The sequence below is a fragment of the Bombus vancouverensis genome, chromosome 10, assembly GCF_051014615.1.
Source record: "Bombus vancouverensis nearcticus chromosome 10, iyBomVanc1_principal, whole genome shotgun sequence".
Taxonomy (NCBI): domain Eukaryota; kingdom Metazoa; phylum Arthropoda; class Insecta; order Hymenoptera; family Apidae; genus Bombus; species Bombus vancouverensis.
Genome location: NC_134920.1, coordinates 8,856,004 through 8,873,909, shown reverse-complemented (window position 1 = coordinate 8,873,909; position 17,906 = coordinate 8,856,004). Strand labels below are relative to the sequence as shown.

Genomic DNA, 17,906 nt, shown 5'->3' with positions numbered 1-17,906 from the left:
AAAACCTCTGAATTTTTACACGATGGGTATTTCAGAATGTGTAACATAAAGTTCTCTAACATGTAAGGTCTATCTTGTACCGTGTCTCTGGTAGTATTTCAATTATTTTTCTTAAATAATTATGCATTCGATACATGTTATTGTTGTCCTGTCTTTTTCAGAAAAATCGTCGTTACGTGTGTCGAATTTGAAAATAGTGTAAATTGGCACAAAAAAGCAATACAAGATATATAACGCACTTTAAAAAGTTTGTTATTTCATACTACGATAAGAAAATGATAATTATACGTATACCTTTGACCTACCATGACGGATTTCATTGATCCATTAAAATCGAACTATTTATCATGTTGCAGAAAAATATTTTATTATACTTGTATGGATGATAAATTTATGACTTATCTACCATTTAAGTGAAGTTTATGGAATAATTTGATAGATAAATTACAATGACAAAGTTACTGCCAACATAAGCAGGTATTCTAAAAAAATCTAAATGGATGTAAAAAATCTCCAAAAATTCTAAATGAATGTAAGAATTTTACTAATTATTTTTTTTTAATGTTTAATATCGAAATGCATTTTTAATTTATTTGCTTAATTTAATTTATTATTTATTAAATAATGTTATATTGTTTCCATTGTTTCTCTGATCAGTTGTGTAGTTATACATATTTCGTAAGAGTAAATTTCACTGAAATTAACTAATATTGCTGAAATAGATACTTGTCCCGCGAAACTTTCTCCATGTTGCGTAAACAGGGGAATTCGGGTTGAGATTGCACTCGGACTAAATCAGAAATCTACTTTCATGATAATGATTTATATATAACGAGGTATAATAATAATTTATATTTTATATATTAACAATGTACATCAATCATGTAAGTATAAATGGTTAGGATCATAAATTTGAATTAGATACCTTACAAATGTTCTGCGCGGCAAAGAAAAAAATGATATTTTCTTACTTTTATCGAAAGACTATTTGTTGATTGTATTCATTATTGGTTATCCAGATGGGTGTCCGGCTCTGTTTGCGTATACTGGTTTGATGATTAATAGAAAGGCAACAAGTGTATCGTGAATAATAAAAAAATCAGAGATAGATTACGAAGAGGAGTTTAATGTTAGCGCCTGGCCTGCGCTCAGCTAAAATCAATGAGTCCACCCGGCGAATGTGTCAGTGCGACTCCACCAACGTTGCGTCGAACCCGTGTCCCGTCTTCCCTGCCTTTGACTTTTTCTTTCTTTCTCCTCGAAATTTGCGTTATCGCCTGATGAAAATCATGTAAGATTAGAGATCGATATGCCGAGTCAAGAAGATATGGATCTTTGTACCGATAAGGTACTGTCCAAGGGAAGAATTCTTCAAGAATTAACCAAAGCTGTCAAATTGGTGAGTGCTGTCTGCTTCAGCATAAGGACGACGTATCAAGGCCATACGTCGTCTATATACATATATACATATACATATATATATATATATATAGGTATGCACTTTCCTAACGCGAATTTTTATATATATCGAACTAACGACGTTTTCCTGTTCTGCTCTGAAATTCTTTTTTAAATGGCTTAGACAGATTTTCATTCGTTTTTCCTCGCAGATAAATACGAGTTTCTTGAAATACTTAACCATGACGAAACAGCTGAAACTGCAGTGGCACGCATTTACACGATCGGTCGTGTATCAAACGTTTAACAGTTAAATGCGTTTTGTTATCTTTATTGTTTTTGAACGCGAACCTGTGTTGAAGAAGTACATGTGCTCCTCTCGTCATCACGATTTCCCGTTTCTCACTTGCAACTTACTCAACGTCTTGTTCCACGTCGTGGCTCCTCCACTGACGTACGTGCTTTTACCTCTTTGTTCGTATTATTATCAGTAAACTATTATTATTTCATTTTTTTTTTTTATGAGATCTTCGGTAATTGATAGAATCTTGATTTCGTCATTTTATGAATTATACCATGCTTTCGCAAAACAGTCGAATTTCTTTCAATATTTTAATTTTGATTACCTATTGTTGTTGATGTTGTAATTATTTAATATTTAACATTTTATATCCGGCCTTTGTTCGATATTTAGAATGACAAAAGTCATTAAACAAGTATAAATCTGTACTATATTTCTCTATGAAAAATGCATATCAAGATACTTAGTTAATCTTCTAGATTAACGTAAGTGTAGCATTTTAATCACAAAAGTAATTTTTCATATACTGACAGAAATTTAGATCTAAATATGAATATGAAGAATGTACTCAGCTAAATTTGTATATTAAAATTAATATTGAAAGTTACATGTGTGCATTAGCTTTTTGTAATTAAATAAATAAAATTTGTTTACTTGTACTTATTAGGTTTACGCTCAAAGTTTATATGGTACAGTAGTCTTAGATGGTGACTCTTGGTTGGTCTACTGGTTAGACCGAGCTTTACGCCATGGATTGCGTATAGAGAGACATGGATATTGGGGCACTGCTCGTGAACTTAGTCATCAAGATACTGTTGTTGTAATTCATGCTCTTCAAAGTGTGTTAACTTCCATTGGTAAAGGTATGAGTGGATTTGGCATTATAAATTTTAATATTTATGCAGATTATAATTTATCTTATCAAGCAAATTATAATATATCTTCATGTTTTTCTAGGCAGGGCATGGCTTTATCATACTCTTAGTGAAGGCAGTTTTGAAAGTTATTTAGCTTGCTTATTACGAGATACAAAGATATTAAAAAAACAATATTTTCCACATGCACTTGTTCGGGATGCAGATAAAACTAATCAATTAGTTAATCTACTTGCTGGTTTAGAAAATGTGTCTTTCACATTGCAACTGGTATGTAGAATTACTCTATAAAATATTTATGAAATATTTATATATAAAAATTTATTCCATGTATTTTTATAATTGTTTTCTTTCATATTACACACATGATAAATGTCAATAATGATATCAATGTATAGTTGGCATTTCACATAAACGTGTTTTATAGCTTTTATTTTATGTTCCCTACGTTGATACCAGTATCACTCCATGGTTACAATTATCTCAACAATAAATTACATTTGCCTCTTAGGAAGAGTTGTAGTATGTCAAGATGTAATTGTTGAATCTGTTTTTATGAATTTAAGGGGCAATAAGTTATCATATATATAAATCTATTTTTCATACATTATATCTATATTACTTCCTCTGCTTGTTCATGCAAAGATATAATATACAGTAATTTAAAATATACATATACATATAATATACATAAAATACACATATACTATACAAATAACTTGTAATTACATATTTATTAAACAGTTAGAATGTGTAATTTTTATGGTATATTCTCCTTATTCCATTGTATGTAGAATAATAAATAGAAGAAGATATGTATGATATTTAGAATTTTATCAGTTTAATTTAAAACTTAAAAAGTAAGTTTTATATTAAAATAATAAATTCTAATTATTTGTGTCATTGTAGGATGTCACATACCTGGATATTTGCAATTACATGCCTCAAAGGCCTATGAGCGTAAATCCTTCTGGAACTATATTATCATTACATCTTAGATCATCCAGTGTTTCTTCGAGTTTAGCTTCTCCTGGTGACAGTGGAGTTGCTTTTGATAGTGACATGGAGCTTGCTAATGAAACAGATGCTAGTAGTTACAAGGAGGTATACTTTTGTAGTGAAGTCTATGCTCAAAAATATAAATCTTTATCTTTCTACACATACAACCCTGTACATACTTTTAGGAAGATTTTCATCTAGAAGAAACACCAAGGTATCGGAATAATAGGTATAAAACAATGATAAACAACTGTAGAGAAGACAATAAAAATTTTAGCTCCAGTGATTCCAGCGAAGATGGAAAAACACCTACACAATCACCAGGAGTGGTTACCAAATTTCAAACCACAATGATGACGAAAAGTGATATAGCGAATCAAAACTTAACAAGAAAACTCGACGATAATGAGCTTACCTGTTCCAGTTTGGATACTTTAAAAGATTACGATTTTTACAGTAAGAGTTTAGATGAGTCAAAATTAGATAAAATAAGTAATAAAAATGATAATGGAATTAAAGAATTGAATAAAAGAACCACGTATTACAGCGACGGTAGTTACAGTTTTAAAAGGAATATTGATCCTCGAAATTCATATGTGATCAACAATGATACGAATCTTCTAGAACTTAGTATGACTATTTCAGATTGTGAAAACATAGAAGCACCATATGGTATCTTGAATACTATTAATATGACTGATGCTAGTATTTTATCGTCCTCTAGCTCAGAAGCTATAGTACAACGTAGACAACGTAAAAAGAAACGTGGGGAAAGTAAAAAGCGCGTCAGTTTTCACGAAGATATTTTAAAAACTATGAAATTGGATGATGATGAAAATTACGCAGATTTTTCTATGAGCTTTTTAACGCCTAATTCAGTTCAGAAGAAAGATACACAAAAAGGAAGATATAGCTGGTGCGCTCATGGGGATTCTCCGTATGTTCAAAAGAACGTTAATCCCAGAAATGCACATTCGGATTATTATTCTTACTCTTCATCATCGAGTGTATTTGATAGCGATTGTGAAAAGAAAGTATCGTTAAAGAGTTGTGAACAAATACCATGTCAGAACAATTGCAAGTGTGCTTGTGGATTGTCGCTTTCAGAGCGAGGTGCGCCTGAGGGCCAAGAAGATCCCGGTAAAGCATTCAGACCGAAGATGGAGATTGAATTAGAAGAAAATGAAGCACAAGAAGCGTACATCGTTGAAAAAGAATATGGAAATATCGTAGAAGATCCTCCAGCAAAAGTTCAAATGCCTTGTCCAACTAATTCGAAACAATATACTACTTCTAGCGATTGGTCGGATATAGATAGTACTACCACATCGGATGTAGAGGAACGTAGAAATAGCAGACATTTAGCTTCACCTTCAAAAAAACGTAACATGACATCAATACTAACAGGAGAAAATAGTAACAAATTATTAGCGCCGCCACCTATAAGGCAAGCTCCATCTAAAACATCATTATTGAGTAGATTTCTAAAATCTATTACAGAGAGGAAATTTGAAATTAAAAGAAATAAAAAGTCACAAAAAACGAATCCTTTATATATCAAAGGTGTTAAAACGAGTTATGATTCTTTTAAAGAATTTAATGATAATCTTGATCGAGAGATACAAGAAAATATGGCAGCAGAAAAACGAGAATTTAGTGGGGAAAAGATTAGCTTGAAATTACGAGAACTTTTTAAGAAACATATTTATAGAGATAAAACAGAAGAATTATATAAAGTATATAAAGTTAGGAGTTCGTACATGACAAATGGAGAAAGTAAACCGATGATTGCTTTATTAACAGATAAAACATTATATTTAACAGGTTCAAAACCGGATCATATTTATAGTAATCAGTTCGTTATTCCTTATAACGAATTAGATGTTATAATGGTAAGTTTTGCCCGGATAATATTATGCTTGTAAAATCTAGACAATAGGGAATAAATAATAAAGAAATATATTTTCTAGGTTGGACCAAATGCACAAACAATACTATTATCAAATGCGGATTACGAAATGCAGTATTTATTTTCTACGGGAAGTTCCCAAACTACTTCAGAGTTAATTGCGCACTTGGAGATGGCTATAAGGAGATCTCCAATGAAACCAAGACTTCCAGCAGTTAAAGTATTGACCTACGAAGATATGCATATTTTAAGGCACTCTGTCCTGTGTGATACTGCTGTCCATCCTGTATGTAAATTTAGTTGTATTGAAATAAGTAGTAGTAGGATTATTAGCTTTCTGAGGTTCCTTTTCTTTTTTATGAATTAGTACAATTTGATATTTCAGGATGAAAAGATTGAACACTATAATCTTATTTATATGGAAGATGAACATATGTCACCACCTAGCACACCATGTGGTCCAACAAAAGAAGGTGATCTTATGTACAGACCACACACGTATCAACAAGTTCATCCTAATGCTCCAACTAATCCATGGGAAGCTGGATACTTTGTTCTCAAAGGTGGAGTTGTTTATATGTTTACGGATGCGAATCAACGATTACCGAAACGAGCTATTCCATTGAAAGGTGGTCTTTGTCAAGGATGTCGAAGAATTCCGAATTCTCATCGCCCTCATACATTCGAGATACTTTTAAAACCGAATAAAGCTTTTCAGTTTGCTGCTCCAGACGAATACGTCGCATCCGAATGGTTACAAAGCTTTGTTCAAAGTGCTTCTGGGTTATTCGATATTACAGAAAAAAGAGAGCCTTTGCCGTGTAGCCTTATTACAACTACTAAGCATTTAGTAGCTATGAAAGAAGTATTTCCTGGTAAACAACGTGGGGAAACACTTTCTTGTGCTTCTGTAGAAGATCTCACAGCTTTCAGAGTACCTTTAACTCAACAATCTTGGTGTATACTGGTATGTAGTTGATATTATGGGTTTATACAGTTCCATAGTATATTATACAGTTCTTATTACATATTATTTTCAGGAGTTCGCATGTCGAGAAGTACATGAAAGTAGTGGTGACTGGGTTATATATTTCACAAATTACACTGAACTATCTACTTTTAAAGAGATTTTAGAAACATTGTGGGCTGATGCAAGTTTGGTATGCGTTCTTTTATTTTCAATTTTAATAATATATTATAAAAGTAAAAATTATACCTTCTACTTATCATTATGTAATTTAAAATAATTTGTATTTTGACAGGGTGAATTTCCTATGGTAACGCTTCCGCCAGAAGATAAACTTCATCGACGTTGCTCAGATGCCAGTAAAGAATTAGAGTTTGCATGGCGATATTTATTACCTTCAGTAATCGACTAAACGATAAGGTGTACCAGTAGACAATAGTTAACGCATCGTCATATTCAGTAATAGAAATTGGTGAAACATAAGTACTTGAACGAATCAACTCATATAATACAGATACTAAAGCATTCTGATAATATCGAATATGATGTTATAAACAAATTATTCAAAATCAATATCTCATGTTCTTCAACCAACGAGGAGTGGTGAATACAAAAAATCATACAAACATAAATTATAGATATTTAGTGATACGTAATATTGATGTGCTAATTCAATAAAATGGTGCAATATGTTTTCAATAGCGTAAACTACGATATTGATAATGGTACACAGGACTGTAATATAATGATGAGTGCGCAAAATTACTGTGTCAGTTACATGGATGTCTATATAATCACATTTATTATAAGAATTAATTTGCATTTGAAAGTGCACTATAGATACCAAAACAGATTTAAAAACATGTAATACTAATACAATGGCAGTAAGGCTTAGTGCAGCTTCTATAATGGAAGAATATTCTATAAATTGCTTTTAAAGTAAGCATATGACATATAATTAACATTCCTATTAATAATACTGATAATAATTGTTATTATAATATATAACACAGCTTTTTTTAAATTTTATTTTTGATATCTTCCCTTTATATATGTATGTATATGTTTTACTGCTTTAAAATTGTTGTTTTGGTTAGAATTCTGATTACTATGTTTTAGATTGTAAAGGTTTAAAAATTAATTATTGGATGTAATTTTCATGTTATTAGTGAGGTGCTTTATTTAGTAACTCCATATTTCTGGGAGATAAATATTGGGAAAAATTATAACGAAATAGCTTTTTTTAAATATCAGTAATACAGTTTAAAATGGGAGAAACAGCTTCGTATACCAAAGAGGTTTCTTCTAATATTAAAATTAATATATTGGTTTTTAATTCTTTTTATAATGTGAACAACTTCTTTAGTTTACAATCATATATCTTTTCATTACCAAAAACTACGTGAACCGATGCAGGTTGTAAATCATTGTGAATAAAATTCTAATTCTATGTGCATTGTTTCATGTAGTCACATACAATTGTGATAAAATATTGAATTAAAGAGACTTATTAATGTACGCAATTGTAATATGAAATTTGCGTATGTTATATATGATACAAAATTGGAACATAATCAACACATGTTAGTTTCTAATGTGTCTAAAGGAAAAAGATGTTAAATTTTACATGCTTTGATCAAGCATGTTAAGCATTCTTAAATATTACAGCCATAGAATTTTTGCACAATGTCAACATCACCGTACATGATCTTCAAAGTTACAAACAAAAAATAAATAGAAATAAAATTGTAACTAGTCACCAAAATAAAAGCAAAAACACGTCTTGTTCTTCTTTCTTGTACAATGTAATGAAAAATTTGAATTTTAATTATATATTGGATAAGTATAGTAATATCTCGTATCTTTTACTTTGTTTTTATTGCAATAAATTCTTCTACATAATAACTTGTTTGTCATTATCATTTCTCGAACTGAAGTCTAGATTATACATATAAAATAACATATAATGATACTTGTGAGCAATTAGATGTGAAAAGTTTTACAAATATTCATAGTATTTAAGTATTGAAATACTTGTTGTAGAATTATACTTTGAATTTAATTTTGTCACATTTAATATCATTTTAATTGAAAGTACTTTCATCAATATTGCAATCTATTTCAAAAGTTAAAAATATCACGTAGTGAGAAAATGCATTTAATCGCGTATAAAGTGTCCATCTGCATGTCTATGTTTCTTTGCCTTTTCTATATCTGCCAATGGATATTGTTCTTTCACAGCTTCCATATCAAGGTTGGGGAAAATTCGCATTAAAACAGCCACCTTATTTCTTTGACGACTAAAATAAAATTTTTTTACGTATATTATATTAAAAAAAGTCTCATAAGTTTAAAGGTTATTTTGTAATTATATAGAAAAAATACACACTTTATTAATCTACGTTTTTCATTCCATAATTTCTCTCTATAAAGTCGCAAAAATTTTCGCACTGCATATCCACCAAAATTAAATTTATATTTTTTGTGCCAAGCAGAATTTTTATGTTTTGGTCTAGAATATTGACTCATTCGATAAAAGTAACGTAAACCTGTAAAACAGAATTTAAGTAGTCTGTTTACAGACAATTTCTATATATTTTATATATACTTTATATCATATAGAATAAATATATAAAAACATTTTACCAAGAGGATTATATTTTGTTACAACAGGTCGTTCTCCATTTGTTCCAGTTTCAAGCATATAGTATGCTTTATTTCTTTCACGAACTACTGACTCTAAGTTAGCCATGCTATCTTCAACTTTATCAATTCTTTCAGGATTTGGAAAATATTTCCATTGTCGTTTATAGATTTCTTCCATTGTTAGAAGCATATTGCGTTCTTTTAATAATACAAACCTGGGCGTTTTAAATATAATTTTCATTATCATACAACATTGTTTTATTTCGTAACTTTTGTGTGTTACCATAATTTATGAAGGTCTTCATTGCTTTTTAATCTTAGTTCATCTTTTTTCCAAGAACGCCCAACACGTACTTTATCCTTTTCCCAATTTTTTGGGGTATCAAAAAATTCCATCAAATCATTACATTTAGGTGTAGTATGAATGAAAGAATATTGAAAAGTGGGCGCCCTAAGGAATTTAAATCATCTATGTATAATTATAAACAATAAAATTGTACAATTTAAAGGATATTTGTATATTTACATGCTAAATTAATAAGATTATCAGTAATAATTTTTATGTTACAGACAAAAATATAAACTCAAAATAAGTACTAAATATTAAATATAATAATAATAATTATAAAATATATTTTTGTTTGAAAAAGTATTTACAAGCAAGTATTTCTTATATTTGCAAAACTATTTACATTTATACATTATGTCCAATAGAAAAGAATTATTCAAGACATAACCTCTCGGTTTGTTCAATATAATTTACTGTAGAGAAATTACATGTAAAATAAATTATAAAGACCTTTGAATAAACATCGAAGTCGTAACTGAATTTACATTTTGTGATAAAACTAAATTTGTAAACAGTTTTGTCACATTATTTACACCTTTTGAAATCTGTATAACTTTCGTGAAGGCTGCCATCTTATTGATAAAATACTAAGTAGCTATTATTACTAGAATACTACTTAGTTATTACCAGAGAGGAACTAAGAGTGATCCTGCTTATGGATCTGGTTCTTCCCTGACTAGTGCTGCAGCACGCGACCAAGCGCTGAGGTCAATAAAACGTAGCATATACAAGAACTTATAAAATTAGGGATCTGCCTTGTTTGGTTGTAATTTAGTATATACAAGAACCTATGTATTTAAACTTGAAGTTAGGGATCTGCCCTATTTGGTTACACACTAGTATAGACAAGAACTTATTAAGTTCCACGCTACAAGAACCTTTAATTGTAAGATTTTAAGACTTTAGTTGACTTCAGCACTTGATCGCATGGTGCAGCACCTGTACTGTGAAGCAACTAGCACTACGAGCGCGAGTACTCTTGTTTCCTCCTTGTTTGAATTTAATATGTAAATGAAAAAAATAATACAACAAGTAATGAAAAATTTAAAAAGAAATGCTTATAGATGAAATTTTACATATACACGCACAAAATATTTCACAGTATTAATTTTCTGGTATTAATAAAAAGATATGTAAAATTAAAACATATTTATTGTAATAATTATAATATTTATTATCACAAACTATCAGTTAGATCATATACATACAATAATGTGAGAAAAATTAATCGTGATTTTCGTAAGCTAATTTTATAATATAGAGATATTATTTAAAAAAAATCACCTACTTTTTAAATTAACATACTTTCTAACACTTTCTTTGTTGTTAAAAAGTAGAAATTTGCATAAACGTTAATCTTCGACAAGAAGAAAATACTTAATAATATTCCATTGCCAATAAATGTATCAAAAAGTTGATTAAGGGCACCTTTCGATATTAATTATACTTACAATCATATAAAAATTATATTGCTTTAATATGCTACTATATACACTGATGATCTAATATTACCGATATATATGAATTTTTCATTGTTGCTTTTTTCCATGTATTATTACTAATCGTAAGTTAAGGTGCTCATGTGTTTAAAAATCTTTTCATATAAAATATATTTATATATTTTGTATATATATAAAAATATATATGTACACATCTGAACATACGATATGTACATATATATACGCGTATTTAAAATTTAAAGGGTGAAACTACAGTTTACGGATATTTAATTTATTCCATTCAGTATATTTTATATTCCTAGGAATTGAATATTCTGGAATGTACCAAGGAAAAACAAAGAAGACGAGCATAAAATGAAATTATACAATTTGTTGCGTCATAAAATTCTCTAAATATTGCTGAAAGTTTGTTTAAAAATTTAATTCCCATATACCATCCGAACTGTAGTTTCTAGAGGCTAGATCGGAACTTGATCATTCAACTGATTTTTATTAAAATATTGCTCTTCACGTCGCAAAGATTATACATATATATATAAATATATATTTATAAATATATATATTTGTATTATAATATATAATTTATAAATATATAGATACATACTTATATTTATAAACAATTACTGAAGTTTATATAACGATAAAAAACGAATTCTCTCTTTTCTCTCTCTCTTAAACAATAACAAAGTATACGACATGATACTAAAATCACATAAACGCTCAATATCCAGGGGGAAGGATTTCTTGCCCGTCTTTCGATAATACGGTTACTTCGACTACGAAAATGTAACAAATGTTTCCGTGTAGTCATCATTCACAATAACAGTGTCCGTTTGTCTCTCACTGTTAATTATTTGTTCTAGAAACGTTTCATCTTTCGAATATTGTGATGGAGCGTGACTTTCTTCGAAAGAAAACATTAGAGAAATTATACGTTATAAAAGGTCGATTCAATATTTTCACGGGCAACAGTAAGTATAAACTTGTTTTTATGTGTTTTTATAACATTAACATTACTGTACAAAATTTAAAATCTCAATAAACTTTCGTTATTCCGCTCGCTGATACAGTGAAGGTCACTTTCAAAAGTTTCCTCTATACCTTTGTCACTAGTAGCTTAATTGCCATTTCTTCGGAAATTAGCGTCGTAAATTTAATAATAGATAATTTTGCAATACTTGTTTATAATAATTTGAAATACTTGTTCTTTTCCCTTTTCCAACACAATTATATTTGTTTCAGTATAAATACAGGGTGAGTCGGAAATCGTACTACAATCGGATATGGGGTGATTCTACATGAAAAAATCTGATACACGCGCATTATACATTTTAAAATTTATTTTTCTCGAAAAAGCAAAGCATCTCATGAAAATATGTTATTCTACATTTTTTACTTATTTTTATATATAGTTTACATTCTTGTGGATTATTTACTTTTGTTTTAATTAATTTATTATATGCCTAATTTTCTCGTAAACAAAGTCTCGGATGAAAAAATGTTATATCAAATTGTTCTCTTATTTTTTCATGTAGAATTACCGCTTGTCTGGTTGTACTACGATTTCCGATCCCTTGTATATCGGTAATAATCGGACATGTTATTTTACGTTAATATCAACAAATAAGTATCATATATTGACATATGGCAATTAATAAAGCGACACGTGCGTAATTGCAGGCTAACGATTCTGTACATAAACTTGCAGACTTAATACGGTGTATATTTAATAGGAAGTTTGGTCCGATAGTTCTGTACTAATTGCTGATTGCGTTTCGATTACATATTTCTACATGTGAATCGTTGCTGCTGTATAACGTGCTTCTCCTCTTCGCCAACTCCATTGGCTTGGTCGATACTGTACAAAGAAGATCAAAAATATTTCTTTAAAACATTTCTCTCTTTTTTTTTTACTATAACAAATATTATTAATCCTTACCCTAATTAACATTTGTCCGGACGTACTATGAGGATTGCGGTAAGCATATGCAGCCCACGCGGCTAAACCTACGACTAAACCAATTACAAGGAGAATTCCAATAATTCCTGAAACTCCCATGTTCATATTGTCCCGAGCTAAAGATATTAAAAGTAAAATATCATTATGATTGAACGAACGATTGCAAAAGTGTACGTTAATGGCAGAAATAAAGATCTTACAACGCTCTAGAGGACTCGATCCAGGTTTCTCTTGCTTCGCATTCATTTCACTAACGGTAACAGTCTCTCCCGAATGCATGCGTAAAATGTGATTATATTCGTCGAGGTGTTCCTTGCATGTCGTAGTTGGTAACGGGCAATTGTCAATTGCTTTTATCATTCGAACATCGCAACCTCTCAACAGCCAATCTTGTCGCGATCTAGATGTTCCGGTGCTGCATTGATTCAGTTCTGAACACCATTTGCAGTCGAAGCCTTTTAGTTTTGTCAAACAGTCTCTGCAATTATCCATTTCTAAACAGGTAGGCAGTGCATGTAGATAAATCACTGTCCAATTCTTAATGTCCTGCTGATTAAAGTTCACGCGATGATATTCGTAAATCGTTTTTCTGCGAACAACTGTGAGGAAAGAAGAAAAATAGTCGATTCGATCATTGCTTGTTACGATGAAATTTTCTCTCAGAATGACTTCAATACGAGATAACACCAAATACTTACAGAACACTATTCTGTCCATGATATAAGCATCGCTTAATCCAACTTTAACAGGATGCGCCGTATCTTTGATATGCTCTACCATCAGAGGGATCACCGAGTATACAAACACGATGTCACCGTTTTGATGCAAAGTCACTTGAAACGTGAATGCCCCTGTCTCAGGTTTGTCTTGCAATACCACCTTCTCCCATACAACCGTGAACGCCGTTCCTGCAATTAACATTCCCATTTATTTACGACTATGTCTACTTGCAAACGTGTATTCTCTCTTCTAACGCTCATTACCAACCGTTATCGACATATTTCACATAACTATCATTAGATAGTCGCGTGTCGAAATTTGCCATTAGTGGTGCGATATATTGTGTGGCGGCTAGCCAACTGTGAACGTACTCCCCGGTGTACAAAAATCCTCCGGTGGCGATGGTGATGTTACGAACTTTGTGACCGTAGAAAGGGAAATCGAATTTCAATTTCACCGTCTGTTGGAACAAACAAAAAGAAACTTTTTAATTACGTTCGAAAACGTTATACTAACTTTCTCGTGAGGAAAGTTAGGAAACCTGGAAATTCAACAAATTATAAAGCTTCACGCGCAACTAGAGTAGAGTTGTACGCAATCCACGAGGAAAAAGAAAATTCTGCATTTTCTTTAACGGGCGATTTTTACACTTTACTCTTCAAATATACTCTACATATTCTACTTGTCGCGTCTACTCCGCATACCAAACTTCGTAATTTGTTAAATTTCCAAATTCCCTTTCCTCGTTGAAGTTAAAATGTTCTATCTGTTACTTGGAAACTGAAGTTTCACGATTTTCTTTGCATACAGATGCTACAGAGATAGGACATTTTTAACTAAGGAAGGCAGTATAAATGAGAAAAATGGCAAACACTTTTGATACACATACCGCTGCTCGACGGTGACTCTGACTAAGTAAGTAATTGACCTTCAAATCTGGATGATTATTTATATCCACCCAGAATTTCTTCCCTACAGCTTCATCGATGATAAACGTGCTGTTGTAATATTGATGCGTGTCATACTCCATTTTCGTGATATTGTGCTGGGACAAAGTTTTGTTGGATAAGTCCGAAAACTTGCTGATAGATATGTCTCCGATACTGCCATCGGAATCATCTTTGTTGTCCGTTGATTCCGGCACAGACTCTGCGCCCTTCGTCGAATTTTTCTTAGCGTCGGTAGTTACATTGATAGAGTTCGCTTTACCTCCCGGAATTGCCGATGGAACCTGCTCAAAGGGAACAGAATTAATTTTTAGTTGTACACGAATGCTTCTTAATTCGAACATATATAATATAAAAATAAAATATTATTCTATATGCCTCTACATATAGGCGGACCTCCTTTCGTTCGTGCAAGGAGGTTTGCCCGTGCGCAGGGGTATTTTGGCCGGCTTTTAATTGCCAATAACTAAGAAACAAAGCCGAAAACGCAATTGTTTTATTCTTGATGAATACAAGAATTTTACCGGTTCTTTGGTGGAAGAATTCTTTCCGTAGATCGATACTATCGGCGTTGAAGTCTCCGGTTTGTCCAATCTAAGGGTAGGCGTCACAAGTCCTTGTTCGCCTGACGAAACTGTTGTCGACGATGGAGATGACGTAGGAACCGTCGATTCTGTCGGATAATCCGTCAGATAGTCGTATCCATCGTTCGTTGGTACATTCGACGCATTCACAACCGTCTGCGATTGTTGTTGCTGCGGTTGCGGCTGTGGCTGCGACTGCGATTGCTGCGACTGCTGCTGTTGCTGCGACTGTTGCTGTTGCAATTGTTGCCCCCGTGAGATTCGCTCGGTTGCAGGATCTGGCTTCTCATCCGCTTCTCGACGGTACCTTGTTAACACTTCTTCATCGTCGACCGCATCTTCGTCGGACACGTAAGCCAATTCGACTGGTCCAAAATCGTGCAACGACTGTCCTCCCGAACGTCCCAATTCATAATGGTACCGACCTGGAAATATTCCAACGGGAACGAGGTGAGTTTCGATCAGCGAGAATCGATTTTTGTTGAACACTGTCGCGGAAACGAAAAAGAAAAAGGGAAAAGAAAACCGGGCTCCGCCTACTTCCTGGTTAAGAAATAATTCCTGATTTAGAAATATTTCAACCAGCAGGGTAGAGGCAAGTCTCAGTTAATTCGACCGATCGCTGCAAAGTTAAGAATTTAATTAATGTTAATGATTATTGGGGCGTGTAATCGTTGCAAGAGAATATCCGCATCGGCGTTATCAAACGCACCATTGATCGTCTCAGAATGCAAACAGAAGGTATTTTTTATTGGCGGAGTCAAATCTGATGCCGGTTACGTTCGATGTCGAATCGATCGAATTATCCAATCTAAAGTGCCCTATCCATTAGGCGTGATATTTTAACGTCATAACGAACAGCATTTAGAACATTTTTAAGGCAAAGAAAGAAGACGTATCTGCAAAGTTTGAAAAGCAAAGGAAAGGGCAATCGATTCATTGAATCGAACTTCAAAACTACCGAATTTCAAAACTGCTTGTCCGTGAAAGAGCAGAAAACGATTGGACGCTTAACCAGTTGATGGCGGATTTTAGTTTTAGAAACCTCTCTCACGGAGTTAGCTCGTGGAGTGCGTAAATAAATACAAGCGACAACGAATATACTCATCAAACGCGGTTAACTGGTTAAAGTGAAACAACGTCCATCGATATAATTGGAACGACGCGGACCGTAAAAGAGCGAAGACCGAAATCAAATTAGTCGCAAGTTACGGCTTGTTACTATCGATGCACAGTTCGATTCACGGACAGGATACGCGAGAACAAGCAGTTGCCAGGGATTTTCATTGGGACGGTGACGCGACGCAGCGTGTCTCGACGATTCGAATCAATTTATGGATTGCATACTTGGTTCGTCAGTGGGGTCGTCCGGTCATTTTGCACACCGGCCTACATTGAACGTTCAGATCGTGGCCCAGATCGGTATAAATTTCAAGCATCGATTCCAACGTTTCTCCATTAAATGACCCGCGCGTTGCTCTAGCTCGCTAAGCTATTCTCCACTTCGTTTCGCTCGTAACAGTCGCTCGAAGTTGTCCCGGCTGAGGACAACGCGGCTTCGTAACGGTTATCATCGGTGCTTATCACCGTGGATTTTCATAAGTTCGTAGAAAATTTCAGACGTGTGACGATGCACGGAATGGTATCAAATGAAACAGTCCATGAAACAGGTCGCGCGTATTTACGAAAAATCTATGCTTCCGTCGACGTAAGCGAGCAATTAGGATCTAGCTGAGACTTCGTTTCTATTCATTGGATATTACAATGAAACTTGACTTTGCATATATACTATGCTTATGGAACGTACATTCCACAGTACGTTCCATTACGTTGCACAAGCAACGCGGTTTTTCCACAGTTACATTCGAAGGAAAGATGGTATCGACCAAGAAGCGAAAGTTGCTCCAATTCCTGCAGCGCTAGTTTAAATCCTAGAAATTCCAAGATCTATCGCTTTGCGAAAATAGCTGTAATTACAATCGCCGCGTTCGATTACGGAAACGAAGGTAGACTAATATTTTCACGTACGCGTAATTATCGCTCTTAAGCGGAGGGGAAAAAATGGAAGCAACGGAACGAGCGTCGAAGAACAGGATGTTAGCTGCTCGTGACAAACTATCGCCGGATAGAGCAATAAATTGACGATCCGACGTTATTAGTCGAGAATGCACGAAGCTTGACGTCAGTATAAATTTTCATGCTCTGAAAGCTAGCTCGACTAAACGTTCAACTGCCAATCGTTAGTCGTCTCCCTACGGACTCTAAAGAGACGCCAATTTATTCGAGTGTCGTTAGCCTTTATTCGTCCGCGTATTGTGCAGCACACTTTTCGACGAAAATACATTTGCCTGACGCATGGTCTCGCGATCCTCGTTTGGAACGAGGACGCCGACAGTCCTCGATCGAATCGCCCGGATTGATCCTAAGATACATATGCGCATATTTAGGAAAGTTCGACAACTCGAGGAAGCACGAGGAAGACCTTGAACCGGCCGATCGAACAGAAATTTCGAATTCAATTATCGTCGACTGAACGACGATTGGCTGGTCGTTGGATCTAGCATTTCGAGTTGCCAATTTCTCAGTGAACGAACGCCTCAACCGTGTAAACTAACGGTACGTGTAATGCGCGTTAAGCGATAGATTGCGCGATATACGTTACACAAATTTTATTTACGTAGGACGATTCTAAAAATATACAGCGCTAAATATACAGCTACGAAATGGCATAGAACTCGGATCTACGTATTGCGTAGAGTGCAGATTCGAAGAGATCTTCGATTCTAAGATA

At 33.2% G+C, this 17,906-nt stretch overlaps 3 protein-coding genes across 3 annotated transcripts in view; 1 reads left to right on the top strand and 2 right to left on the bottom strand.

Annotated features, from left to right (window-relative positions):
• Positions 1-1,095: 1,095 nt before the first annotated feature.
• Positions 1,096-8,301, top strand: prd1 (pleckstrin homology domain-containing protein pruning defect 1). Its single transcript, XM_033334528.2, has 9 exons — positions 1,096-1,399; positions 2,367-2,562; positions 2,657-2,844; positions 3,484-3,678; positions 3,759-5,465; positions 5,544-5,768; positions 5,850-6,449; positions 6,523-6,642; positions 6,745-8,301. Exons 1-9 carry the CDS (start codon positions 1,310-1,312, stop codon positions 6,859-6,861), a joined length of 3,438 nt encoding a protein of 1,145 aa, XP_033190419.2. The 5' UTR covers positions 1,096-1,309; the 3' UTR covers positions 6,862-8,301.
• A 7-nt stretch (positions 8,302-8,308) lies between these two features.
• On the bottom strand, positions 8,309-10,058 carry mRpL47 (mitochondrial ribosomal protein L47). The gene is made up of 5 exons (XM_033334530.2): positions 9,895-10,058; positions 9,379-9,546; positions 9,096-9,310; positions 8,839-8,998; positions 8,309-8,749 (listed from the first exon to the last, which is right to left on the bottom strand). The coding sequence occupies exons 1-5, from the start codon at positions 10,014-10,016 to the stop codon at positions 8,608-8,610; spliced, it is 807 nt and encodes a 268-aa protein (XP_033190421.1). The 5' UTR covers positions 10,017-10,058; the 3' UTR covers positions 8,309-8,607.
• Positions 10,059-10,578: 520 nt separating this feature from the next.
• l(1)G0289 (plexin domain containing lethal (1) G0289) overlaps positions 10,579-17,906 on the bottom strand; it is a 45,439-nt gene continuing 38,111 nt past the window's right edge. The window contains exons 2-8 of the mRNA XM_033334570.2: positions 15,056-15,540; positions 14,474-14,815; positions 13,852-14,044; positions 13,563-13,772; positions 13,065-13,463; positions 12,844-12,980; positions 10,579-12,762 (exon numbers count right to left, since the gene is read on the bottom strand). Coding sequence (XP_033190461.1) covers positions 12,694-12,762; positions 12,844-12,980; positions 13,065-13,463; positions 13,563-13,772; positions 13,852-14,044; positions 14,474-14,815; positions 15,056-15,540 — 1,835 coding nt within the window. The 3' untranslated portion in view covers positions 10,579-12,693. The remainder of the gene's footprint in view (positions 12,763-12,843; positions 12,981-13,064; positions 13,464-13,562; positions 13,773-13,851; positions 14,045-14,473; positions 14,816-15,055; positions 15,541-17,906) is intronic.

Coding starts and splice junctions, on each gene's coding strand:
- mRpL47 (XM_033334530.2), bottom strand. CDS start 10,016: ATGGCAGCCTTCACGAAAGTTATACAGATTTCAAAAGGTGTAAATAAT. Junction 9,311..9,378: donor GAAGACCTTCATAAATTATG/GTAACACACAAA, acceptor TAAAACGCCCAG/GTTTGTATTATTAAAAGAAC. Junction 8,999..9,095: donor AACAAAATATAATCCTCTTG/GTAAAATGTTTT, acceptor TCTGTTTTACAG/GTTTACGTTACTTTTATCGA.
- prd1 (XM_033334528.2), top strand. CDS start 1,310: ATGCCGAGTCAAGAAGATATGGATCTTTGTACCGATAAGGTACTGTCC. Junction 1,400..2,366: donor TAACCAAAGCTGTCAAATTG/GTGAGTGCTGTC, acceptor TGTACTTATTAG/GTTTACGCTCAAAGTTTATA. Junction 5,769..5,849: donor GTGATACTGCTGTCCATCCT/GTATGTAAATTT, acceptor TTTATGAATTAG/TACAATTTGATATTTCAGGA.